Source organism: Ictidomys tridecemlineatus, chromosome 13, assembly GCF_052094955.1.
Source record: "Ictidomys tridecemlineatus isolate mIctTri1 chromosome 13, mIctTri1.hap1, whole genome shotgun sequence".
Taxonomy (NCBI): Eukaryota; Metazoa; Chordata; class Mammalia; order Rodentia; family Sciuridae; genus Ictidomys; species Ictidomys tridecemlineatus.
In genome coordinates this window covers 56939092-56966475 of record NC_135489.1, presented here as the reverse complement: position 1 = coordinate 56966475, position 27384 = coordinate 56939092, and the positions used below count along the sequence as shown (strand labels likewise).

General features: G+C 40.9%; 1 protein-coding gene across 12 annotated transcripts in view; it reads right to left on the bottom strand.

Moving 5' to 3' along the window:
• LOC101965481 (microtubule cross-linking factor 1) overlaps nucleotides 1–27384 on the bottom strand; it is a 126432-nt gene that overhangs the window by 12389 nt on the left and 86659 nt on the right. For 7 of the 12 annotated variants that reach the window (XR_013429708.1, XM_078030388.1, XM_078030393.1 and 4 more), the window contains 6 exons: nucleotides 26514–26636; nucleotides 23017–23247; nucleotides 21172–21369; nucleotides 12671–12838; nucleotides 6526–6780; nucleotides 1382–1678 (listed from right to left, as the gene is read on the bottom strand). Coding sequence is in view for 11 of the 12 variants with exons in the window: in XM_078030388.1 (XP_077886514.1) it covers nucleotides 1382–1678; nucleotides 6526–6780; nucleotides 12671–12838; nucleotides 21172–21369; nucleotides 23017–23247; nucleotides 26514–26636 (1272 nt within the window). In the remaining variant the exon portion in view is untranslated. The remainder of the gene's footprint in view (nucleotides 1–1381; nucleotides 1679–6525; nucleotides 6781–12670; nucleotides 12839–21171; nucleotides 21370–23016; nucleotides 23248–26513; nucleotides 26637–27384) is intronic. The other 5 variants (XM_078030392.1, XM_078030394.1, XM_078030397.1 and 2 more) reach the window with 3 other exon arrangements.

The window sequence follows — 27384 nt, the reverse complement described above, 5'->3', positions numbered from 1 at the left end:
TCTATTGAGAGAATATTCCCATGCTGATGTGGCTTTGAAGAAGCAAGCCTTTCATGGTAATGAAACATATTCTTCAGAACAGTAAACACCAGAGGGCACTTCCCCCTCAGCCCTTGTCTCTGCTGTTCAGAAGAGCATGGCAGTTCCAGCCACAACACAGCTAGAACTACCACCCAGGGTTTGCACCCCGGTCCCACATTCTCTCTGCAGTGAAATTGGACTATACAACACTGCCTCTAGATCCACCAGGGTGGACCTGTGGTGATGTCCTCCCAACCTGATACACGCGAATGAGGATACCGCACTTAACTCATTGGCAAGGACTGAAAAACAGGTCCAACCTCCCTAATCCAGAAAATCTAAAACCCGAAATGCTCCCAAATCTGCAACTTTTTGAGTGCTGACATGACACCACAAGTGGAAGCTTCCTTATCATGAAACTTTGTTTCAAGCACATAATCATTCACATGCTACAAAAATTATCTTCAGCCTGCACGTATAGAGTATATGTGAAGCATAAATGATTTTTGTGTTTGGCTTAGGTCCTATCCCCGATATATCTCAACATATAAATGCAAAATATTTCAGAATCTTCAAAAAAATCCCGAAAAATTCTAGATCTCAGCTTTTTGAATAAGGGTTACACAACCTGTATAATTTCCCCATATTTCAACAATATTATTGCACATGAATTGTTCCAAGTATTAAATGTTTTGGAGATCAAATGATGGATAGTGACTATTAACTTAATTCACAGGAAATAACTCCTAGTACAAATGTTTTAAATGAGGTTTTAAAGATGACAAAACCAGAAAAAACTACATCATGCTATGAAACTTTCAGTATGCAGCTTTAATCACCCATTTGGTAATCTAATTTACATGTGGGTTCTAAGTTTTAGAATTTTCCCCACTTTGTCCAGAATGAGATATTTATAGTATGCTATTGTTTAGTGATATTTTCTATTTCCAAACATCAGGAAATTTCTCTAATGCAGAATTTCTTCAGTTATTAGTTTTCTAGAATCAGAAAACCATGATTTCAAAAAAAAGTTGAAAACACATATTTCCCCAGTATTTTTTTACTTTCTCTTGGGTTCTGTGGAACATGGTTATTCTCCAGACCTTCATTTTGCATAAGACACTCTGTGTTTCTCAACCTGAAACAAGGTGGCAAAATTAAACTGGCCACAGATGACAATAGGAGTTTGGATCAGGGCCACCAAGCAAAACCCTCAGCACTGCAAAGATTTCATTTTCACTCAGGTCATAGGTTGTCATTGGAGCCTGCCAGGAGGGGACTCTGGCAGGTTCCTGCTGGGTCTAAGGACAACTCCCTCATTCTGCAGCAGTTAACGAGAGTAAATGAAAGCCAGGCTGACCTCGGGGAGGCAGTTCCTGAAGTCCCTCTCAGGCCTGTGGGGTAGCAGCTCCTCTGGCTCATCATCCAGGGACAAGGCGTCCAAATAGAGGTTCTCACTGGCAGAGCACCTATCCGACTCCTTCAGCTTGGACAGCGGCCGGTCTTCAAACGGTATAGAGTCAGTGTCTGCACAGGGCCATATCGCCATGGGACGGGGCATGCGGAGCCCTCCTTGATGGGGAAAGGAACGGACGTTTCCTTCTTTTTGATCACATAGGAAATTGCCACCTCTCCGAGGACTGTTCTCTTTCTGCAACTTGAGAGTTTTAAAAAATGGAGATAATAATTAGCCTTGCTTTTCAGTCTGATGGTCCTCCTAAGTCCATCCTTTCTACACAATGTAAGATTACCTGTGGGTCCATCTGAAAGACTGGGGAAGAAAGAAATGTTCTTACAGTTCTGACCTTAAGTTCAAAATGTAACACAATGCCATACATGTTTTCAACAAAGTACAAAACTAGAAAAGTCTGCAGTTACCACATACAAGTATTTTTGCCAACTCTGATGCAAATATTTGATTTTTTTTCTTCATCTTAATTTTAAAATACATGGGTTTTTTCCATACCTTTTAAGCACCATGCTCATGAGACTTACATACTTGTCCTTTGAAAATTAAATATGTTTAGATCTCTCTCGGAATTACCTTCAGCGATTAAGGCACACTTGATAGAATAGTATCACTGATATAAAAACTTCTGATGGCGCATCTGATTTTCCTAACTTTCCTAACCTTTTCCCAAAGCATTTGGTACAAGGTCCTATGTAAAACCTGAATGAGGTTTATAATGTGGGTTATAATCATTTGGCATTAAAAATACTTTCCACTTTGCCGGAGAGGATTAAAGCTCTGCTGTAAAGGCAACTTAAGATCTGGTATGATGCAGAAGAAAACTGCCACATATGTTCTTGTTACACTTCTTTGCCTGACTTGATAAATTTAAGCAGTAATGGGCAAGCACAGGAAAGTCAGGATTTAGAAGATGTGAACTAGAGCCATGAATTTATGGCTTTGCTTGTTTGGTGACAGGGTGAAGTTCCAACTCTGCTTAGCTCAGTTTCCTAATCCGTAAAATGGGGATAGGCAGACAGGGGTTAGCAAGCAAGGTGCAGCCCAAAGGGGCCGGACACCTATAAAGCTCAAGTAAAGGCCAGGGGCATAAAGGTAAATGATTTTCCTGCCTTTTTTTTTTTTTTAACAGCATTGGGAGATCTCCTAGGAGCAGTTCAGAAAGGAAGCTACTTAAAATTACAGGAGACTATTGAGGCAGACAGGCAAATACTTCCCAGAAAAACCCTGACCAGTCTCCCTTCCTTTCTCCAGTCTTGCCTCACTGCCTCTGTTACTAAACACGTATAGAAAGCACTATTGGGACCTGAAGCTATTTCCACCTATGAATATCTAATTGAGGTCTTTACTGGATGAGGAGCTCACATACTCTCCTGGATTGCCTGATCTTTTGAATAGTCTGAATAATGAAAGTGACATTTGGATTTGACCTGAGAGGGGACCAAGCAAATATTTGCAGTCCTAAAGTGCTAAGATGGTGCCAGGATATTCTAAAACTCCTCTGAATGTGGATCAATGAATTTTTAAGAAAGCATCTGTACACACTGCATCTTAAGAGTCCTAATTCAAGCCTTTATCCACAAGCTGGACATAATTATGCCCTATAAGCCATCAGGAAGAAAGCCAAGAGAGATAATGGGGACAAAAGAACATTCACTGTTTTTAGTAATTTCTGAGGTTTTCTTTTTATTTTATGAGAAAGAAGGAGATTCTGCATGCAGGGCATAAATGTTAGGGTTTTGACGCAGGTTCACAGTCAAATTAGGGAACAAGCAAATCACTCTAGGTTTTAGCTCAGCCCCTTCTTTCCTCTCATCCCCCTCCCCAATGACACAGTTCTTTGCAGTTCTCTTAAATATGCTAAATGCTTTTCTTAAAAAAAAATAAATAAAAAGGAAAGCTTTTAATTATGTTCATTTAATGCATGTCAGCGCAATTTCATTTTAACACATGATCATCTCCAAGCTATTTTGGGCAAGGAATTAAAATGCAAGAATCACATTGGAAGCCTAAATGTGCTCTGAGGGTGTGTGCGAAGAGGGAGAAAGAATGACTAAAGAGGAGAGCTATGAACAAGCGCGTTCTAACTCAGTAAAGTGGGATTTCAAAAATAAACCCAGGCAGCCAGGAACAGCTTGCACTAAAGCTGCTAAGTGTTAGGTTTCCTAAAAATGAACTGGAGTGGTTGTAGCTAGAGGTATCTGTGGCTAAGATGCCTCTGCAGTGTGGTAATAGAATAATGGGTCCTTAAAAGATAGGGTTTCCTAGGGCAGTCATTTCAAACCAGGCGGCAGCACCCTGTACTTGCAATCTTGCAGCAGAAAATGTTTAATACAAATAGAAAATTTAACAGATTTGCATTTCAAATAATGTGAGGCACAATAAGCCTTCAAGAGTATCACCTTACCCAGACTAGTTGAAAGAAAAAAGGTTGCTTTGTTAACTGGTTTTAAAAAAAGGGCCTTTCACATTGTAAAGGCAGCTGATTTAAGAAAATCACTGGAAGGCGAATGGATGACACATGAGCTTTCCTTTTTAGCTCAGTAAGTACAGCAAGTACAGCAGCAAGTGACATTATGTGCATGTCTAACTGGAAACTTAGCAATTCTAAGGAGAAATATAGTGTGACTCCATCAAAGTTAACTACCCCCCAATCAAATGTGGATTGAGACAAGAGACGTGGATAAGATAGATGCAATACATTGTAAGACCTGAACCACATTCCCACACTCATTTGTCATATAAAATGCCTCATGTGGTGCAGAAATTATGTAGGAATTTAATGACACCGGACAAGTATGAAACATGTGTTCTAGAAGTGGAAAATGGATTTAGAGTGACTTCTCTCACCATCTGTACTAGGTTATCATAGCCAAGGTTACATGGCTTACCAAGGAGTCAAATATCGAGAGTAGTCATTGTGATAGATGCTCAGTTACATTTCTTCCTTAACTATGGAATGTGTAGCTCAAAGTCAAGGGAACTAACAACCCAGTAAGTGATAAACAAAATCTGCACACACTTGCACATGTATATACACACCCATACATACTTGATCCAATGTCCTCTTTTACAGAGAATTCCTATACGTGCTATACCCAACTCTTGGGACTAGGCACCAAGATTTATAAAATCTTCTTTTAAAATGTTGACTATCTGGGAAGAAAGGTTCAACTTATTTGTGAAAGCCACCATGGTGAACCTGAAGCCTCTACTCAGTGTTAAATCAATCCTCTTCTAAAACAAAATGGGATCCGTCACCTGAGTCTGAGCAGCTGGTAAATGCCCGAAACTCACAGGCTCAGATCCGGGATATTCCAAGGTATTAACCCAGATAGAAGTTCTGAGGCTGTCTCTTTAACAGAATTGTTGCAATACCGACGTTATAGAAATGGAGTTCAGCTCCTGACCATCCTTATCTCTCCAGACTATAGTCTCAAAACAAGGGAACAGCTCATCCTAAGGTCTCTGACACTTCAAAAGCTCAGTATCATCAGGTGGGTCTCATTTGCATTCCTAAAAGTGGAATAAGTATCTAAAAGACTTGCTTAAAGGGGACACTGAGAGGGCTATGGCAGAAACATGATGTTCTTCACTGGAGTAGAGAGGAGGGACATACAAGGCAAGTGATCCTAGAGCAGAGGTCAAGAGGGAAGGTCCCAGGTAATAAGCTATCTGGGGTTACTGCAACACTAGCCAACTAAAACTAGATATGATATATTGGTGACCATATCTGTAAAAATACATGCTACTTCTACCCCTGAAATTTTCACCTAACTGACCAATTCACTCAGCAGATCACAGACACTTGGGATTTTATATGGAAAACTCTTCACAGGTGCTGCATTTCTGAGCCAAACAGAAAATGCCAACTTTTCTCTTGGTAGGATTTGGGGGATTTTGAAATGGCGCCATATCAAATATTAGCAACGTGACTCATTAGTGTGAGTGGTCAGATCTAGGAAGAACTGCTTCTATCTATCTGCAGTGCACTTTCTTCCTCCTGGACTTATTTTTTAAAACCACTTAATCTATTCTTCTTCCCTTCCTAGCTGACATTATGTTTAAACCTATCTTTGTCATTGTTCCTGTGTAACAGGCACTATCTCTTATCCATATAAAGAGCACACTTTTCAAAAGGGTCCCACTTAGATGCAAGCAGTATGTGTATTTATAATGGAGTAATGAAGTTATTTTTCCTGATCTCAGTTTCTGATTGATTAATACATCTCCTTGAAGCCTTGTGAATTTATAAATATGATAGGCTAAAAAAAAAAATCATTTGCTAGGTAAAAATCCAGCCATGGAGAAATTCCAAATATTCATCAGTGTAATGTGAAAACCAAATCTGTGCATCACCTGTGAACTATCGCAACTATGCAAACTGTTCTGTCTGATGCAATGCAGGGACTGATTATCTAGGCAGTAGAAAAACAACTCCCCATCTCCTCCACATTCATCTGAGTGCCCCAATTGTTTGTTTAGCTGAAGATGATGAGCTACCAGCTAACTCCATTGACTCAACTCCTACCTAATCACAGCTTAGCAATAATCACAGCAGGTACAATCACAGCAAATAGCCTAACTTTCAACTTAACTCGGCAATTTCTTTACCTAATGACTACAATTCCATTTGAGCTGGAGCAGTCACTGTGACCACATTTTTAGTGGCTAACTTAAACATTAGTTTGCTTTTTGGCAGAAATCACTGAATACGACCTGAAATAACCTCCTTGTTGGAAATTTTGCTTTCAGATTCCTTTAAAAAGTTACCCTCTACCCCTGCATACACAGGAAAGATGCCTATAAAATTTGCAACAAAAAAAATCTATACAATGCTAGGCATAGGAGTAGGTCTTCACTATTAGAGATTCTGATATTTCTCCCTCTTCTTCTGTACACTCATGAAATCCTGATGCAATGAGGAGCATAAAGTAACCTGATTTTCTTTTTTTTCCTCTGAGTACTCTTGATTTCCAGGACCAAAGAGCCGTCCACACCCTGCCTGTTCCTTGGTATCTGGGGTTTGTGCTTACCTGTTCTATCTTCCACAAGAGATCCTTCTTCTGCCGCTCCCATTCTTGACGGTCCCTGTCCAGGCGTTCGAGAAGTTCTACCTTCTCTCGGTTCCAGTTCTTCTCACTGTGATGAATCTGCCAGCGCAGGTCCATAACCAGGCCATGGCTGTCAGCCAGAAGCTTCTGGTGCACCTCCCTCTCCTTCTTCAAGGCCCCTTTGCTCTCGGTGGAGGAGTCAAGCTCTCCTAAGTTCTTCTCAGTCTTTTCTTCCAGCTGTCAAAGAGAAAAGGCTCAGGAACTCATTTCCCTGACCAGTCTGGCATTAAAGGGTGAAAAGAGGTTCAGCATATTTACATATGATCCCTGGAAACATGCTTAAACCAATACTGGACCAAAACCCATGGAAGAAACAAATACTGTTTTTAAAGTCTGAATTAAGAACCTCTGACACAGAGAATCACACAGAATGTTGATCAGCCAGCCCATGTACCTTCCTATGGTTGCCTTCTCAGCTCCCTTCCCAGCCTAAGTCACCACCATCTCTTGTCTGTACAGATCTATAACAGCAAGTATCATGTCTGTCCCTATCTCCTTAATCCCTAGATGGAACCTAGGGATGGGACAGCAATGGAACCTAGTAGTCTTCAAATAGTATTTGTCAAACACCCAGGACGCTAAATACCAGAAACAAACAAAATGTCTTTTTACATCTTATGTATTTAAACTGGTGAAAAATAAAGAGAAACTTTTAAAGGCTGACAGAGAAAAAGACACGTTACGTAGAAAGGAAATAGAGCTTAGGGCATAGGTATAGGTCTCTAATGGTAGAGAGTCTAGTATTTGTCCTTCTTTCCCTGGATACCCATGAAACATCATGATGTAACAAGAATCATAAAATAGCCCAATTTGGGGCTGGGGTTTTGGCTCAGTGGTAGAGTACTTGCCTAGCATGTGTGAGACACTGGGTTTGATTCTCAGCACCGCATATAAATAAATGAATAAAATAAAGGTCCATCAACATCTAAACAAAATTTTTTTTTAAATAGCCCAATTTTCTTTTTATCTGAATACTTTTGATTTCCATGACCACTAAACAGTCTATACTCTGCCTGTTCTCAAAGGAGAATTACAAAAGACTTCTCATCAGAAATTATGCAAGTCAGAGGATGATGGAGTGACATCCTTTACTGCTGGTCAAACTAGATAGAATTCTATACCCAGATATAACATACTTCAAAAAGAAAGGAAAAATACTTCCAAACAAACAAAAATGGGGGAAAAAATACTTGTCAGAAGACCTGCACTCCAAGAAATGGCAGAGGAAATTCCTTAGACAGAAGGAATATGATATCAACAGATGCTTTGATTTACCCAAAGAACAGGCAATGGAATTGGCATAAATAGATATAAGTATAAAACTCATTTTCTCCTTCTTTGTAATTGCTTTTAAACATCACTAACTGAAACAAAAATAGTTGTAATGCACAGTGTGTTCAAAGAATAGGTAGAAGTAAATTATGATGGTAACAGCATAAAGGACAGGAGGAAGGACCTGGGCCTCCTGTTGTGTGCCTTGTTTTTATACTAATAAAAACTACCTCTTATATTTGTTAAATGCAAAATTTTAAAATATTATAGTTTTATGCTTTCTAAATAAAGGGCTTTTTACATATATTTCCATATATTTCCCCATTTGGTTCTACAGCAATCCTGTAGGATGACCTTATTCCCAATTCACTAATAAAGAAATAGAAGCCAAAAGGTCTTAAAGGACTTTCCTAAAGACGTGGTCAGTTATTAACAGAGTTGAAACTAGAAACGGGGTGGGTTTTCTTTAATTTTAGCTATGAGTTAATGTCACCAGTAAATGCTGCAAATTAAATCGACTTCCTTTCATTATTCATACATGAAGCTATTCAAAGCCCTACTAAAACCACTTAATAGCTTATTATCTATGTCTAAACAGATACTTTCAACTATTTTGAAATCAGTTGCTCAAAGACTTCAGCTAGCCAGTATTATTCAGAAAGCCCATCTGCTGGTATCAGGTTGCTAAGGATTTGGTCAGTTTAACAGCAAGTTCTTGCCCACAAGGGATGTGTGGGGAGAGAACAAACAAAGAGCCTCAACTCTGTAATAAAGGCAAGAACTTCATGCTGCTTTCCCTTTGAATCTGAGTGGGACTCTGGCCTGTGTAAAGAGGAACAGAGGGAGTCTGAGGCCTGGGGCTGGGTGGGGCAGGCAAACTCCTGAGGAGGACAATAACAGTGGGACAGTGACAGGCTGGGATAGTGACAGATGGAGGTGAAGAGCAGAACCAATGGATGCTCTTGATCAGTTGGTTATAAAATGTGAATGTGCAGGTGGTGGGGTGGTGGTGGTAGTGGTGGTGATGATACTTTTCTTTCCAGTAGAAAGATAATACAGAAACAAAACAGGGGCCAAACATTCACAATTAGCCAGAAGATAATTAGGAAGCATGCACTTCCATAGAATTTCAATTTACTACAGCTCTCTCTGAGCAATCCATATAAGCCAAAGTGAAAGACGTGGTGCTGATGCTTTTGCAGACAGATCCCAAGTGCTCTCTAGCAATCAGCTCTTCCTCTTGGCATCTCCTCAAGCAGTTACCGTTCCACAACAGCAAATGACTTCTGCTAACCTGTTCACAGACACGGTGACAGCAAACTCCTCTGTATCAGAACTCCTCATTTCCCTGCTCGTCTCTGCTCAGATCCCAATCCAGCAGCCGACTTATGAATCCTATTGTCTTTGATAACCCCACACAATAAAGTCCCCCTTGACTTCTAAAAATAAGACGGCATACTCCCATGACCATCTCCTTTCATTTAAGAGGCTGCCCTCTTTCTTCTTTACTCCCCTTGCATTATAACATGCATCAGTCCCAGAGTCCAGTGAGGACTGCTGTTAACTTTTCCAGTGACATCCTAATTATCAGTTCAACAAAAGTCTCTTAGCTCTTATCCATCCCGACCTCTCCAAAGCATCTGTGTCGAACTCCATCGAATTCTGTGGCCTCTCTTCTCTTGGGTTCTGGGACAACATTTGTTCCTGGATTTCCATAGATTTCTCTGGTTGCTCATTTTTCTGGCTGCTATTTCAAGTTCCTTCTTTGAGCCTCTCTTATTCTGCATGGTTCTGGGGATTCCACTCACAGCCATGATTTCAGCTACCACCTATTTATTCTCAGGTGCAGCCATGAATCACATAAAGACATTTCAGTCAACAACAGAGTACAAGAACTACAGTGTTCTTGTGAGATTATATTGCCAATGAAGAACAGACATCTTAGTTTGTCTAAGAATATTCTATGATATTCATACGAGGACATCTCATAATGATAAATTTCTCGGTATGTGTTCCTGTTGTTTAATGATCCATGACCATACATATATCTTTAGCCTGGCCTGCTATTTCCCTTTACTTATCAAGGTAGACCCTTCAAATCCAGTCTCTTCCTTCTCCAGCTCAACTGTCTTCTCTCCCTGGTCCTTGTCTTGGTGAAGAGCACTATCACCCAGGTACCCACACTAGAAACCCAAGAGCCTGCTAGCTGCTTGCCACTCCACAGCATCTACTTAATGGGTCATCAGGTCCTGCTACTTTCTATTTTTTATTTATTTTTTTTCCTTTTAATCGAATCCTCATTTCCACTTTTATGGTTACTGTTTTCTTTAAAGTAACACCATTTCTCACCTGTTCTACTGTTCCTAGACCTTTGAAGCCAAAGGTCTCCTTCGCATTACCACAATAACTGAAATATGAAATGAAAAGACCTGTGATGTCTACAGGCCTGTTGCCTACATTTATATTCAGAGAGCACACTAAATTTTAGTGACGGTTTAGTGAATGTAAAGATGCATCAAAAAGTTAGGGGTGTAGCTCAGTGACAGAGCATACAGGAGACTGTGGGTTCAATCCTCAGCACCATTAAAAAACAAAACAAAACAAAACAAAAACCTTTTTCTTGTTCTAGTTCAGCAGTTCCCTGATCTCAATGTACAGACCCCCGGTTAATCCATCCAACTCTAATGGTTTCCAATTCACGATCTACCTTGAGGCTGCAGTAATCTTTTTAAAAAAGAAATCTAAACTTCCATGACAAAACTGAGATTTCAGTTATCAATTCTTTCAACACTCTTCTTTCCTCCTCATATCTGAGCTCCTCAAATGAGCCACATTCCCGTCTTCATGTTGTCCCTTTTTTGCTTGTAATAATAATAATAATAATTTAAAAAAACCCACCTCATTCTACTTCTGCATGCAGCAACTGCCAGCCATCCTTTCTGATTCATTCTCAGCACCTACACTAGTGACGTTCCTTGAGCCTCAAGCTGAGGTGTGTGGCCTGCTTGCTCCAGTTCCCCATGGGCCATGCACAAGCAAGCAAATACTTTCTGTACCACTATGAACAATAGCCTCACTGCTGGAAGCCCCTTTGAGGAATGTGGTATTATTGCTGAATCCTCAGCAGCTGGAACAAGGTCTGACTTAGATGTCAGTTAAAACAATCACCAATTTGGGAACTGACATAAGATGGGCTCCACGGAAAGAATATATTAAATTTTAGAATTAAACTGTTTTGCATGTAAGCAGAAGTGGGTCAAGATGGGATGATTACATATGGACTAGCCCTAGCCTACATGCATTGCTTCTTGGGCTTCACATGTTGAAGAAACTTCCTAAACAATTTGGACAGAAGAAGAGCTCTACCTAGTACCACTGCCTTCTAGGTTTGAAGCCCTAGCTTTGTTTCTTGGTGTGTGGTGACTCTCCCTGAGGCTTTGTTTGTAGCAAACACGTGGGCGGATACCAGGTTGCTCTAAAACAAAGATGAAATGTTTTGAAACTGGCTTGCATCAAAGATTATATCTCCCTTCTTTAGCTACACTGAAAATATTTAGCACCCTTTACCCCCAGCATATATCTTTAAATAGGTTTAAAGGCAGCTAATCAGAGAGCATGCTTACTCATTTCTCCTCGTGGCTGACTCTGCATGCTGTGTACTAAGATAAATAGAGCATCCAGTGAGCATCCCCTACCAGCAGTAGACAGTAGCCACACCAGCTCATGGCTCTAACACCTGATGGGTCTGACCTGGAATATTGTGTCCCTGGCTCCACACAGGGCTATTAGCCCAACCTCACTGTTGCTGGGGTCAGGTGACAATGTAGGTGAACTGTGGGTACCTGGGGCCAGGTGGCAGTGCAGGTGAACATGTAGGGACCAAGAGAGTTGGGGACATGAAAGACCCTTTCAGTCTTTTATCAAGACTGAACAAAAGATGTCTCCTTTTTTTTTTTTTTTCCTTTCATGACTGAGCCAATTCCTATAAAATTTTAATGATTTTATGGTTTGCCTCCAAACAGAGCCTAGGAAATAGATGATCACAGATATACAATTCTTCCTTCCCTCCTCATATTCAAGGAGCTGAATGAGACTATGAGCAGCACACTATAGGAAACATCTAATTTTAAAGGATTTCCAGGGAAGAAACACTTAAGAAAGGCTGTCTCTTGTTGTTTGATCTTAACTCTATAGGCTGGGGTATGAAATCTCAGAGGTTGCAGGACACTTGGGCTCCTGCAGTACTATATGGCTCTGAGATCTGAGGCAAGTTGTTTCTTCTGGGCCTCGGTTTCCTTTGATGTAAAAAGGAGATAGGAACTGATGGGGCTTCCAAGGGCATGCAATGGAAGGTCTACAAGCTCTTTCCAATATTTTGGAAAATCTAAAGGACTAGGATTTGTTCACCTTTCTCAGAGATCACTAAACCACAGTCTGCTCCTGCTTTCTCCCGTCTAGATTTATGTCAGCTCAGCATGATGACAACTTCAAGCTGGTCATCCTCCTATGGTGAGCCCTACAACCTTGTTGAGTGCAGAATGGATGAATAAAGCTATGATAAATGCTCCTTAGTGGAGGCTGTGTTTCATGCTTGAGGATGGGGATATTAAGAAACATGAGGGGCCTGGGAAAGGTTGGGTACTAAATTTAAGGAGGCCACAAGTAGCCATTCCTCTCCTTTCTCCTGGATTAGGGCTATCATGGGAGCTCAATCTGTGCTTCTTCCCCACCCATCCTTAACAGGACAGGGGAAACATGGTGGTCAGGAGCAGGGAGACCCAAGTGGGATGGGTACCTGTTCCAAGCGGCACTTGAGCATGGCCCACTCCATGTCCCAGGCGGCCTTGTCGCTGGCATACTGCTGCTGCAGCCGCAGCCGGGCATGCTCATCTTCCCGCAGCTCCGAACGAAAGTCCTCTAGCAAGGCCTTGAGGGCGCTGAACAGCTGCTGGTTTTCCACCACCTGTGGGAACAGCACATCAAGCTCAGTTGCCTCAGTGAAGAGCATCCATTATGTTAGAAAAAGAGAGGCTCTCGCAGCCAATGGGCCCTGGGGCTGCTTCCCAGGTGCTGCTGGCAGAGAGTGCAGGGTGGGTGGGTGGTCTACACTTAGGTGAGAGCAAAGGATCTCACTGCTGGCCATTGGTCTCCTGGGGACTGCTGGATCAGAAGAGGCTGAGGGAAGGCTTCGTCTGTACCATGCTGCATTTAGGGGCTGAAACTTAGGCCAATGCTGTGGGCACCTGAAGCAGAGAGGTACCCAGGGCCCCAAGCGGCAGAAATGAGGAAACGGCAGAAAATCACAGGTGGCTCTAAATCCAGGGTTGCCAGGACACCCTATGAGTCTTCAGACATCTAGAACTGAGTTGTGCCTGCTGCTCTGCCATGGGATTGCGGACATGAGAAGATCCATCCATACAAGATCCATACTCTCCTCCTTACATGCTTTCACTCTAGTGACGGCTGTCAGACTAGAAGTGAAATCATGAAGGCCTAGTTACTCCTAAATTTATAGGGTGGCCATACTTGGACTGTGGTCACCAAACTGTTTTATCAGTGACAAGCATGGCATGAGGTTGGGAGGGTTCTTTGGATGGATTACAATTAGAACCAACAGTAAAATGCTTACCCTGCTTTCTGCAGGCTTTGTTGTGGTCCCCTGAGACTGAACTACTAGCCTTCCCCTTTCTGCCTCAGTACTCTGCACTGGTCTCACTAATCTCATGAATGAGAACCACCTCTACTTGCTCATCTTGTTCCTGTCTCACCACCATTACCACTTCTGTATGTATCTGAGGGAGAGGCAGCCCTGACACACCCCCACATCTCCAGTGTTCTGCACAATCCTTGGCTCAGGTTAAGCATGCAGACATGTCTGGTCAATGGAGAATGGGTTTTTATTATCGACCTGTTTATCTCACATAAAAGACATATTTCCTAAGACCTGTCCAGCCCTTTGAAGGTAAATTTCAAAACCATGATTTCTATCTTAATTTGTGCCAGCATAGGCATTATATCAGAAAGGTTTATCCAAATGAATTAAATACACTGAGTCAATTATGATTCCCTGTTAATACAGACCATGTGGGCCTCTTGTCTCAAGCAGAAAGCACCAGAGTGCGTCCTGGGCTCCCAGGACATTCTTGTTTGGATCACTTATGAAGCAGGAGGAATAAAAGCTCTCTAAGTCCGGTTGCATGCAGACAAGCTCAATTTCAACAACACAGAGCACACACTCTCAGGCAGAACCCCATCCTCAGTGAACCTCACTGCCCCATTTAGCAAGGGCACGGGGTCCAGCTCAGATCCTGCATGCTCACATGTCTTCTTAGTCATCCTTCTAAAACAATCTAGCTGATCCCCTCAACACACACACAAAAAAGGCTATACAAATATGAGACGAATTTATGATATCTGGGATATGTTTAGATTTAAATACAGGTAGACTAGAAAATTACTTAATATAAGCAAATTAACTGAAAACTCTGTAGTTGTCCTTGTAATTTAAGAAGTTATAATATCAGATAGAGGGCTAGGGATGTGGCTCAAACAGTAGTGCGCTCGCCTGGCACGCGTGAGGCCCGGGTTTGATCCTAAGCAACACATACAAACAAAGATGTTGTGTCAGCCAATAACTAAAAAATAAATAGTTAAAAAAATTCTCTTCTCTCTCTCCCCTCCCTCCCTCCCTCCCTCTCTCTCTCTCTCTCTCTCTCTCTCTCTCTCTTTCTCTCTCTCTCTCTCTCTCTCTCCTCTCTTTCTTTAAAAAATAATATCAGATAGACTAGACCTGTGATGGAGAAGAAAAGCCTATTTGTTAGTATTCATTGCTCTTGAGTTTTTCTCATCTTGAACAAAAATTTTTACTCAGAACAAAAGGCAGTAAGAGCACAAATAAGTTATCATTTGAAAACTTCATCAGACAGAGAACCTTCTAAGGATCCTATAATCCTTCCAACCATCTGAGTATAAATAAGTTACCACTACACTCAAGAAGATAGAGGCTCATGAACTCTGTGAAACCTAAATGCAGAACAGTTTTTCAGAATTCCACACCAAGAATATCGGAAAACATAAAAGTATAAAAAAACCAAAATTATATAAAAGCAACTGATGAAGAGGTGTTTTGACACTCTTCTTAGAAATGTACATCTTCTCAGAGAATTTGATAAAAAAACTTGCATTATATGATATTTTCTTAATATTTCCATCATAAAAATCAATACTTTTTGCATCAAAAGAATTTAAAACATAAAATAATGAAAATAAATTTGATCCAGTCTTTGGGGCTGTCATCTAATTTTCACCAAAGAGAAAGTAGAGAACCACACATAATACATTCTTACATATAATCAATAACTTTCTATGAATCCCAATCCATATATGGTTCAATATGTGCTATTCTTACTCCCTATATCATGTGACTGCTAATAACATTAGAATCAGAACTTTATAGTCCTTTGGCAAATTAAAATTTTGGTTTCTCTGGATGCAAAGCAAGTACTTTTTGGTATTAACAGATATCAGATTCAATAAAATTTATGCACATTTAGGTCATAAATTTTATTGAATACATTTTTGGTATTAGTAGATATCAGATTCAATAAAATTTATGCACATTTAAGTCAGAGTATCCTAAGATCCCAGGACAATATTAATCTACATAGAATGAGCTCCAAAATTGCTTTGAGGAAAGATGCCAAATAGAATAAGAGCCCAGAGCATCCACGCTATTGGTATTTGTTATCATAATCACCCAGGAGCAGTGTGTGACATGGCAGGAATCCAGGGCAACTTCTACTGTGAATGCACAACAGTCAGAATCGATGTTTGGGTCAATAGTTCTAGAGACCATAATGAGCCATGGGTGAGCACAATTCTTCTAAAAGATTTATATTATATATGTAAACAGTAACCAGGATCACTAATATTATTTCCTATGTGCCAGGAATTTTGCTCAGTTATTTACCTATAGGACCTTATTTACAATTCACCTCAATATGGGGTGCAAACTGTCATGCTCCCTGTTTTGCAAAAGAAAAACTATTTCTATTCACTGAGGGATTACCAAGGTCTCTGTTAAGGAGATAAGAGCCTAGACCACAATTTAGGCCCGTCTCCACTAAGGCCAGACAAACCAACCCTGGAATATTCAAATTCTGACATTATACCTTGCCAAGGTTTTTCTTTTAACTTTGCCTTAGAAAAGCCATCTAATCTCTATGAAACTAATTTCATTTCCTATATCAAGGGAAATAATAGTAAGCTATCTTGAAAAAATGTTGAAAGGTCACTTTATTCATTTTTTCCCCTGATGGTGCCCCTTGCTGGGCCAGGCAATGGGTAAAATGATGACCAAAATCAAGTCAGGAATCAAATTAAGACTCAGGCCCACTTAGATTTTTTTTTAATACTGAAAATCATCTTGGATATGGAGCTTTCAGAACCTTCTGTGCCAGAGGCCCAGCTGTGCAACCTTTTGGCTTGTACATTTGTGAAGTACAGGTAAGGTTCAACTCAAAAACACAACTTTCCAATCTCTTCACATATCAGCTGATTGGTTTTCTAGCAAAGGCTTCACCATTTCCTTCTCTAAAGGCATTTCTGCCCTTAGTGGCTCATCTCTCTTGGGTAAGGCTTAAAGTAATCCTAAAATTGAGATCAGGAGCTTTGCTGCACTATAATGTGTCACACTTTATAACAAGTTCAAAACTGGCTTTCAAACAATCAGACTGCTATTCAAGTCTACAGTAAAAATTATTCATAGAAAGTAAAAGGGGAGTATTAGATAAGGTAATATGCCCATATATTTGTGATACAATGCCAGCTATTTTTCAGACTCATAGATTTCTAAGATGTGCATCAGATGGAATCATACCACCATTAGCTCTACTTGGCTTGCCTCAGATCCATTAACTTTGGAGGCAGGTTTAATCTAAAGTTAAAATAGACATATTGACCTGCTGCTATGGTTGACCCACAAAAAGCCAGTCACAAAATAGAGTTAATGGCCTCAGCCTCCTACTTACTTATGTTATCCCACACAGGCAGGGGAATTCTGCAATGCTACAGTAGCTGCCCTGACCCCCAACCATGCATGCATAGTTCTACTTGATACACAAAAGAGGGGGATTTTATGCAGCATTCAGTAAAGACAACTCCTCATGAGCAGGAAGCTGAGACAAGACCTTTACCCAAGACTTTTACCTTGAGATTAGCAGAAACATTCACACATCCAGCAACATTTTTATAAATAAGCAATTTGTCCTTCTTACCTTCACTGTTACATTCAGACTAATTTTAAGATTCTTTTCTAAAACCAATATTCCCCCTACAGATAAAAGAGAATGGGCCATTTAAGACTGACCCTGAAAATATAATCTGTGATGGAAGTTTTCAGGAATGATAGTTTCATTTATGTACAAAAGTCCTTTACCCTCTAGGCAAGAATGTGCCCAGGGTACCATTCAGGAGGGCTCTGTTCCTGCGTTCTTCATAATTTTCACCAAGAACAAATATGGTATGTGAAAGAATTAGTGTAGTACATGTTAAATACTTTATAAACATTGAGTCGTCAGCTCACAGGCCTAAGAAATCAGGGAAGGTCTGATGAAAATCAGGTGGCCCTTTGGGAAAAAATTAATTCTTAGCAAGACTTAAAGCTTTACCACTTTAGAAAGTATATTGTAAACAGCCAGCTGTGGTTAACTCTGGAAGGCAGGATGAAGGGCAAAGAGAGTACCCTAAGGTACATATGAATTTTTATCTATGCTTGTGCAATTTGCAGAGTCATAGAAATATTAATAAATTCATAGCAAAATCAAGTATTGTATTATGTACATCTATAATGTACCAATAAAAAATATGGAAGAAGAAAAAAATCTTTAAGTCGTGTGTTTCACAATTATGAGCTCTGGTCTGGTTCCCTGGCATGTCTCCTAGGTGAGGCTGTAAAGCTGAGGAGTCCAAAGAATTAACAACGGTATACCATGCAAAATGAAAATGCAAATGCTATCTAGACTCGAGAGGAGAGCTTTCTTATTTAAAAAAAAAAAAAATCAGGGAAGTTCACAGTTCTGACATACAGGCCTCATTTGATAGAAGAGATCTTTAAGGAAGTTGTTTTTTAAATCTTCTGTAACACAGAAAGAGGGGAGGAAGACAGCCAGAAAGTCACACTGCTTGTACTGGAGCTGGGCAAAGTCCAGGACCAGGAAACCAAAGGTTCTGTGGCCGGAGGACAGGGCTGACTTTCAGGGCAGCCCCTCCAGGTACCAACACTGCAGCCGAGCCCTAGGTTAGGGACAAGATTCTACTCAGCCCTGAGATTGGGCTGGATGAGATGCTTCAGTGACCAGTAGCAGATGAACCCTTAGAGACAGATATGAAACATCATTCCTTTAGCCCAGGCTATGAATTTTATGTTAGGTTCTTCGTTTTAATTAAGAATAGTATGTCACATTCTTTTTAAAATTTTTTCAGTTGTCAATGAACCTTTATTTTATTTATTTATATGTAGTGCTGAGAATTGAACCCAGTGCCTCACACATGTTAGGCAAGTGTTCTACCCCTGAGCCACAACCTCAGCTCATTATGTATGTCACATTCTTGAATGAAAAAGTAAATTATCTTCTAATTAACCTAATGCCAGGAAGACTAGTTGTCAGAACCATAGGGTCACAATTCCAGCACCATGAATCACCTGAGTTAAAAACCCTAACCTTCAGGAATTACTAAGAAGTAAAAAAATGCATAAACAGCCTTAGGAATGTTGACCTTATATGCCCAACAAAAAAGCAGCAAGTGTGTTGGAGTACAGTGAGAACCATCCACATGGCTCTTGTGCATTCTTGGCTTCTGTTCTTTCAGGTAGAGAGGCAAACTCAAAGTGCTTATTGTGCTCAAGAATAACCAGGTCGCTGCCACAAGATCGTGTAACTGAAGACTGGGAAGCAAGGAACAGAGCCAAATGTTTGCCAACCTGATGATCTTCCCTGAATTGTTCCCAAGGTACACTGGTACATGTAATTTTATTTTTTATCTCTCTGGACATGATAAATGTTGCCATCTACTATATTCAACAATGAGAATGTGTGGTATGACACAAATCAAAAACCAAGGCCTGAGAAATTTTGTTACTTGCTCATTTATCCTTGAGAAAGTGATTTGGCCCTGTTTCCCAAGCTGTTTAATGCTTTATGAGGTTCTCATGCTTCTGAAGAGGCCCCAGCTCTGCACAGCAGGTCTGTAAGCACGTGGGCTGGCTCTTGCATCCAGGCTTCCTGGCTAATACCCATGCCACTAGCAGAGAGGCAAATCTTCTAATCAAGAATGTTCACTCTCAGTAAACCAGCTGTCGCTTACAGTAGAGCTCATTAATCTTCTGTCCTTGGACATATGGCATTGTGCACACAGAGCTTTGCTTTCACTACTGTGGACAGATGAATCCAGTGAAAAACAAACCTGATTTTGACTATCTGGATGCTACACAGTTAGCCCATATGGGTGCTTCTACTGCATGCTATATGTAATGGAAACTCATATGTCTGCCTCACTTTTAAGGGCAATCACGAAAAATTAGTGTTGGAAAGAACAGGAGGCAAAGGGAAACAACATTAAAATATACTGAATGGGCGGTTCCAACTGAGTGACTTTACATTATTTTCCACCCCAAGGGTAACATTTTCCATGACTGTTGTTTACAAAACCAGATGTGTTACATTGTTTTCCTTTTCCAAAGCATTTGGATGCATGTGTGGGAAACACCCACCAAGTGGTCTTAGATGCAGCAGGTTATGTATAACTGGCCATCAAGGAATACCATCTGAGTTAATCACAGATATTTTTTACGAACTGATTGACATCTTTTAAAAATAATAAAATTACTAGATTTGAAAGCATTATTTGCAAAGTAAGATTTTAGTTTCTAACTAGATCATTGCTGGAAAACTTCTTCCATGATCTAAAACCTCCCCACAGACACCCTCATAATGATCCACCTCCTGAGATGATGGGTAAAGGTTCCCTTGAAAGTCTGTTCCATTTCTTGAGTCACATTATTCGGGGAGAATGAGAGGTGAATAGGTGTACAAGGGAAACAGCTGTTTTGGTATGAAATATGATTTATATATGGAGAGAGAGCAGTTGAGGAGAAAACCCCAAATTCCCCCTATCTGGACTCAGAACATCACAGCTTTCCTCATCTGGATCTGGGCCAAAGTCCTGATGACAACCTCCTCCCACTTGACCCACAGTGGCTCTGGGCGGAGGAGGCTTGAACGAGAGGAGCAGCAGCTACAGAACTCAGCATAGAGGGAGTGCTCAGAAATGCCTGAGGCTGAGGCCGCACCCAATGCCCAGTGTCCAATAGGCTGTGTCCTCACCCCAGGACACAGACACCCTGGGGGGCTGGGGGGGTGGCACAGGAGCTCTGGCTTGGCTGTCCAAGCCCTCTAAGAAGAAAAGTTGGGTCAGAGGGACTCAAAGTCCAAGAGTGAGATAGCTTTACTACAGGGTCTCTCAATTCCTGTCAAGACCTTAATCTTCCAAATCTACTATAGCTGCCATTTGGTAGAAAAATGAAAAAAAAAAAAACATTATATGTTATCAGTAGTATCTTTTGGTTTATAAAACAGGGTCTATTTCTGTGGGGCTCAGAAACACTTTATAATTACTGAATAATACTGTGATACCACCTCTTTTGGTATATGCTTTCATTTTTTTCAAGAGTTCATCAAATATTTTTATTTGGAACATTATGTTTCGAGTGGCCAAAGAGAACTTGAAAGACTTTATATAAGTTGAGAATTTAAATTTAAAAACACTGTTCTTTTTTTCCTTACAAATTATGTTGTCAATTCAGTGATGTTGGCAATTGCTGTTTAGCTAATGACAGTAAAAAAGCCCTGGAAGTTCTTTCTCTGTGATAGAAGCATTGTATTCAGTGTTCTCAATTCCTTGCAAGAATGGTCAATTTTAAAAGTCCAAGATGATTCTATAAAGTTTTTCCTCCCATGATATATTTGCTGGATTCTATTGCTCTGATCTGACTACTACCCTTATTTATATGGGTAAGACAGATGAATTAATGGGCTGATACTAAGATAAAAGGCTGAACAATATGATTCATAGCAAAAATCCAGCATCACAAGCAGCAGCAGGGGGCCAGAGTCAGAGGACTTTCCTACTACCAGGAACACCAGACTTGGGAACTTGTAAAAAGATGGCACAAATGTGGCTTGGGGAGTCTCCTTTCCCAGGGGTAGACAGAAGGATGGGTTTGATCTAGACACCCACCTGCCTGTGGAGTGGTCCCCCATCCACAGCCTGTAGCCGTGATCCATGATCACCAAGCTGCACGGGGACATGTGGGGAACACTCCCCCACTGGAAAGCCAGAGCCTTGGTCACCATCATCTTGGTCTGGTCCATCCACTTGGTGATTCCCCTTGACTCCAAGCTCACCAAGCTCAGAGAGGGTCTCTGGATGCTCACCCTGAAATGAGTAGCATATGATGATCATAGCTTTGCCCTCATCCTTTTGCAATACAGTCTGATTTTGTGTGTGTATGTATGTAATCAGGGAATGAACCCAGAGGTGCTTTAACACTGAGCCACATCGTCAGCCTGTTTTATTTATTTTTTTTTTTTAAATTTTGAGAAAGTGTCTCACTAAGTTGCTTAGGGCATTGCTAAGTTGCTGAGGCTGGCTTTGAACTTGAGATTCTCCCGCCTCAGCCTCCTGAGCCACTGGGATTACAGATGTGAGCCACTGCACCTGGCTAATTTATTTTTTAGTTGTAGATGAACACAATACCTTTATTTTATTTTTATGTGGTACTGAGGATCAAACCCAGTGCCTCACATATTCTAGGCAAGCCCTATACCACTGAGCTACAATCCTAGCCTGATTCTTTTTTAATGGAGTCTCACTGTATTGCCCAGCCTGACCTTGAATTTCTGGTTTCAAGGGATCATTCTGCCTCAGCCTCCTGAAGTGGTTGGGACTATTGAAACTATTGTTTGAGGCTAACCATCGGCTTAATGGATTAAGTTCTTTCCTCCTTTGCCTATTTTCCCTAAGATGCTCAATTTGGCTATTTCTCTCATTGACCCTTCTTCCATTTAAATGGCATAATGTGGGTGACCCATTTATTAGAAAAGGTTAATGAGACATTTTACTTCTTATAAATTAGTATTGCTTCTAGCTATAACTTTATAAATTAGAGGAATTCTATAGTATTGGCCAACAAGAAACTTTACTTCTAGCCTTTCCTAGCAAAGGTTTTCCCTGTCATGAACACTTGGAAGCTGGGTGAATTAATTTTTTAAAACTTTTTTACCCTGAGGAAAGAGAATCACCATTCACAGGACAACTTTAAATTATATACCCTGTTCACTAGAGTGGGAAGCAGACAAAAGGTCTTTGTAGGTTCAAAGGAAACCAGCTATTTACAATGCCTTAAACGGGTTAAGTAGTCTGGGTGTGGATGGACAGAATGCACAGGTCAGCAGTTCCAGGCCTATGCTTACCAAAAAGCAAAGCCAGGACAGAGCCTGTGGAGCTAGAGGTCACTCTAATTTCATCAACAACAACAACAAAAAAATCAATCAGAAAGCAAATAACTCTGTTCCATTGCTGTTTTGAATTCAGGAATTAAGACATAAAGGGAAGAATATATATGAATTTCAGAGGTGACAAAGTGACCCATGTGAGACTTAGAAGAGACCCTTATGGGTGTCACAGGCTCTAGCATCTGGAAACGCAAACTATAACAGAAAGGAGAGCAGATATTCTAGAACCAGCTTATATAAACCACCAAAGGTGAATGAGATGGCAAAAAACCTCATGGTGATAACTTCAATGAATTAATAAATCAAGAACAAAGGAGATGACCTCAAAACTTCATTCCAGAAAGGAGTTATAGACCAGGATACTCACAAAACTAGTTCCAAGTACAGCATGGAATTCTTGGTTTCATATATAACAGGATAAGCCATTGCATTTCCATGGCTTGGACTGAAATTGACAAAATAATTAAAAATAACAGGACACGGCTTTATGTGTAGGGGAAGGGACAGCAGTGTCTAGGGTCAAGAACAAAACAGATGCAAATAAAATGAACTCTATGGATGGCCTTACCTCCGTAAAATCCTCTCCTCCCTCCTCCATCTGCTCCCCTTGCCGCCAGTGTTTCAGCAACCACCTGAGTTTGACATAGAAGAGGAAGATGTTCTGCTTCAAGGACCGGAGCTCCTGCTGCAGCAGGTTCTTCTCATCACTCCAGTTTCGTTCATGGAGGGTGTTCTGCAAGGCCAGGCTGTGCATTTCCAGCTCCTTCCACCTCAAGGCATAGAGGTGCTCCTCCTCCATCTTGAATGAAATCAAAGGGAAAGACTGACACAAGGCTCATTCCAATTTGCCACCTAAACCCAACCAACTGCAAACTGCCATTCAATTTAGACCATCGTACAAAGGAGATGAGAAACACAGGACCCCCATAAGTTTAGAGTGATGAACAACTTGAGGTGCATATGATGTATAAAATCTCATGAGCTTTAAGATTCAGAAGCAGGTGCTATTTCAAAGAAAGGTATTAGAACCATTTTTTTTCCCTGCCAGTCTCTCATGGTGTTTCTAGATGTCTCTAAACCCCTTCAGAAAAAAAACTGTTTCTTTGATGAATGGCTTGCAGCTGATTCAAATGCCATTTAAGTAGATCCCACTGTGCCTGAGTTGGCACATAAGGGTGCACTGTAATTATAAAGAAGAAAGAAAATGGAAAGCCTTTTCTTTTATTTCCTGAGACCCCTAGTTCCCCAAAACCCCTCATAGAAAGAGAATACCTAGCCAAGAGAAGGCCCACCAAGAGCCAGAGAGCACAGCAGTTAAAGCCAGAAGGAATTTTTTTTTTTTTTAGCTGCATACAATGATCAGCAAACAAGAAAGTAAGTACCTACTTCCACACTGAAGGCTGAACCTACCTATTAGATATGTATAGCAGATTTTCTTAGGGAAATAAAAGCATTGCTGAAAAAGAAGATTCTTCCACCTGAGCTCTAAGTTCCTGTTTTGTTGTCTTTCTTCAGTTTGAGAGAGTTTCTCTCTACACCACCCAGGCTGGACTCAAACTCTTGGGCTCAAGCACTCCTCCTGCCTCAGCCACCCAAGAAGCTGGGACTACAGGTGCCCGCCACCATGTGTGGTGGCACTCTTCCAAGAGACAAATGATTATTATGTGTCAATAGTGAGGGTGTAAGTAAAATTGTATTTTGTAGATAAGGGCACAAGAATAATATTTATATTAGCTAAAGTGATACATGAGATTAAAGGTTTCTATTCCATAGACCCACCCCATCTCCCAAACAAAGATTAGAATGGCAGCCTGGTCATTATCAGCTGTCCTCTCTTAATTTAACATTCCGCCTTGTGCCAAAAAGGGAGTGATTTCTTTTATCCTAAAGAACTACATTATTTCTGAGGAACCTGAGGCTAGGACAATGGCTGCCTACAGGTGACACCAATATGCTAAAGATGACACCAATTCGGCTAATGTGCTAAATAAAGGCCAGGGGAAGACAGAAGTGGCTGTGGGAAGGTCTGTGGATCTATGCAATTGTCTCTGTGGCTACTGTGGTGACAATGGTTATCTACTGTACTTCAGGCTGAAAGTGGCAATTTTATCCAGAACCTCAGCAGTCTGGGAGTTCCACCGCTGGCTATCACCCTGTGGATACAAGCTCAGATAAAGTGGGGGCAGCCTGGCACACCAAAATCTCTCACTTGCTGTTGTCTCAGCCACCTGCCTCACTGAGGGAAAAATCCAGCTTCCTCGGGGGTCACACGAAGCCAACACAGCTCTTTCCCTGAGATGCTATAGAAAGATCTCAAGATATCATTTTGAGGGGTGCTACATCTCAAAGGGCCATTCTCATGCCCCTCTATCTGCAGCACCCTGTCCTGGCTCACTCTGACACTGCCCCGCACACACAAACATACTGCCCTTTCTGACTCCTTCTGTTCCATGCTTCAAAGTGCTTCCCAAATCTCAGATCTGACCTTCTGCCCTACGACCATGTTAGGGGACAACTTCCTTTAACTTTTGAACAAACCTGAAGGACAATATCTCTTCATTTCTTAAGTCTCTGCTTCAAAATACTCCTTTCTCATTAATCCAAGTACTAGACACACCTGAGATTCTACCATTGCACTATCAGCCTCCAGGGATAAACTCCCTTTTCAAACTATTTTTGGTACAATGCTTTAAAAAAAAAATCTTTTTAATTAGTTAGGAATTGGTCGTTTGTACAATATGGAATTGTTTTCCTTTGGTAATGATAGTGAAACTTGATTTACAAGCAAAACATTTGAAAAGGGGTATGCCTCTTGGGGGAGAGGATAGCAGAAAATATTCATTCCCTGCTGTTCAACTCTAACCTCCCTAAGCTGCAAAGTGCAGCAGGCGATCCTTTAATCAGTTTGTGACCCATTTAGATCCTCTTGGCCTGAGTCACCCTGGAGGCATATACATACAGCATATATTCCTTGCCAAAATAAATTCTTGGATATACCAGGAACCTTACTTTGCATAGTATATTGCATGATAAAATATCAAGGTCCACTATTCAATATCAACTGCTTTGTTTCATTTTAAATGACAGCTATCTTTCGACAGCAAATGCAAGGGGAAAAGAGCAGTGATAGCAATTCTGAACTTACATATCTGTTTATAGCTTAATTAGATGCAGGGTGTCAGGGACTGGACTATCCTCGGGAGGCCTAGAGCCAGAGTGCCTGTTACCTGTGAATCCCTTCTACTAAGAGCTCTGGGAAAGGATTTAGTGGATAAAGAATAATTAGCCTGTAATAGGTTATTCTAAAATAACTAGAAGTTAATCAGGCCACAGCTCAATTAGTGGCAGTATTTTTGAAGACTGACAGTTTAGGATGAGTTGATATTCCTATCAGAAGATTCACTTAACATTGACCAAGGTGATAGACACACTTCCTTTTCTCCTTGCATTTAAGGTTCTTGTTTTATGTCAGTTGCCTGGTTGGTACTGCTACAGGAAAGTTTAGATCAGATATGCAGAAAACTTTCCTGGTCCTTTCATGTAAAACACAACCATTGTCCCTTATCCGTGGTTTTGTTTTCTTAGGTTTTAGTTACCCACAGTCATACTCCAAAAATATGACCTAGAAAACCCCAGAAATAGCCAATTCTTAAATTTTAAGTAACATTTATTATAGTATAGTGTTATAATAATTCTATTTTTATCACATATTATTGTTAATCCTGTTCAGTGCATAACTTATAAGTTAAACTTCATGATAGGTATATATGTACTGTATAGGAAAAAGTAATATATTTGGGATTTGGTACTATTTGTGGATTCAGGCATCCTCACAATACTTAGACAGGGGAAACCAAAGTGCTGAAATGTGTCTTCCAGCACAAAATGGTGGATAGTTGTCTTTTTGGCACATCTGAGAGGGGGTAGCTCAATTGGGTAACCTTTCTATTTGCCTGTGGGTCTGTACAGGACAGGCAGCATTCTTTTAAAATGCATCATGGCATATCTCCTGAGGGGCTCTGCAGACCAAGAAGCGGTCATGCTGAAATTCGAGTTAATATTTACCTTACGGATCTTGTTTGTAAATGTCTCTGTGTCCTCTTGATGCAGTCTGGCCGCCTGCGCGAGCTGACCCTGTAGCTCTTCTATCGATACACTCTGCTCAGGTAAAACAGGGGGGCCCCTGAGCTGATTGGTGGGATAAAGGAAGGGGTTTAGAAACAAGAACTCTGCCTCAGGTGACAATGCAGGACAGACATCTGCACAAGCTCGAGACAAACACAGAGAGACATGGCACACGGGGTTGCAGCAGTGGAGTGACTCTGAGGCAACTTTCCTGGGACTTTGGGGATGGGGGGATGGGGAGGAGCTGGTGTGTGGGGCTTTACAGCTATCTGCACCACCTGGTGATGGATGACTCTCCTCCACCTGCCCTGCTTCAGTGGCACACGCTGCCCAAGAGGAACCACACAAAGATCTACTTATTACACTTCAGGTTACAAACAGGCCAATAAATCTGTGGATTCATTTATTGTTATTTTTATTGCTAAAGTCTACCTTCAAAGTCCAAATAGGCATGAGAAAGTGGTCAGTCACTAATTTGAAATGAAATGTGTTTTACAGAGACGGAAACACTGTCACTAAAAATCTCAGGCATCATTAAAATGTAAGCAAGACATTTTACCCACTGCTTTGTGCTACACTTGGAGGCAGATGATGTACAAAACTGGGAATGAGAGTGGATTGTTGCAATAAAAACACATGCCATTTTACTGGCTTGTTTTGTTGACCTTTAATTAATCTGTTACTTGTCACTGAGGACATTGCTTCTCCTAATCTGTCATGAGTAAAAATCATACCCCAAGAACAAGAAATGCAGAAAATAAAACAGCAGAGCCGATCGCTTAGCACAAGGGATAATGCGGGGGTAGCGGGG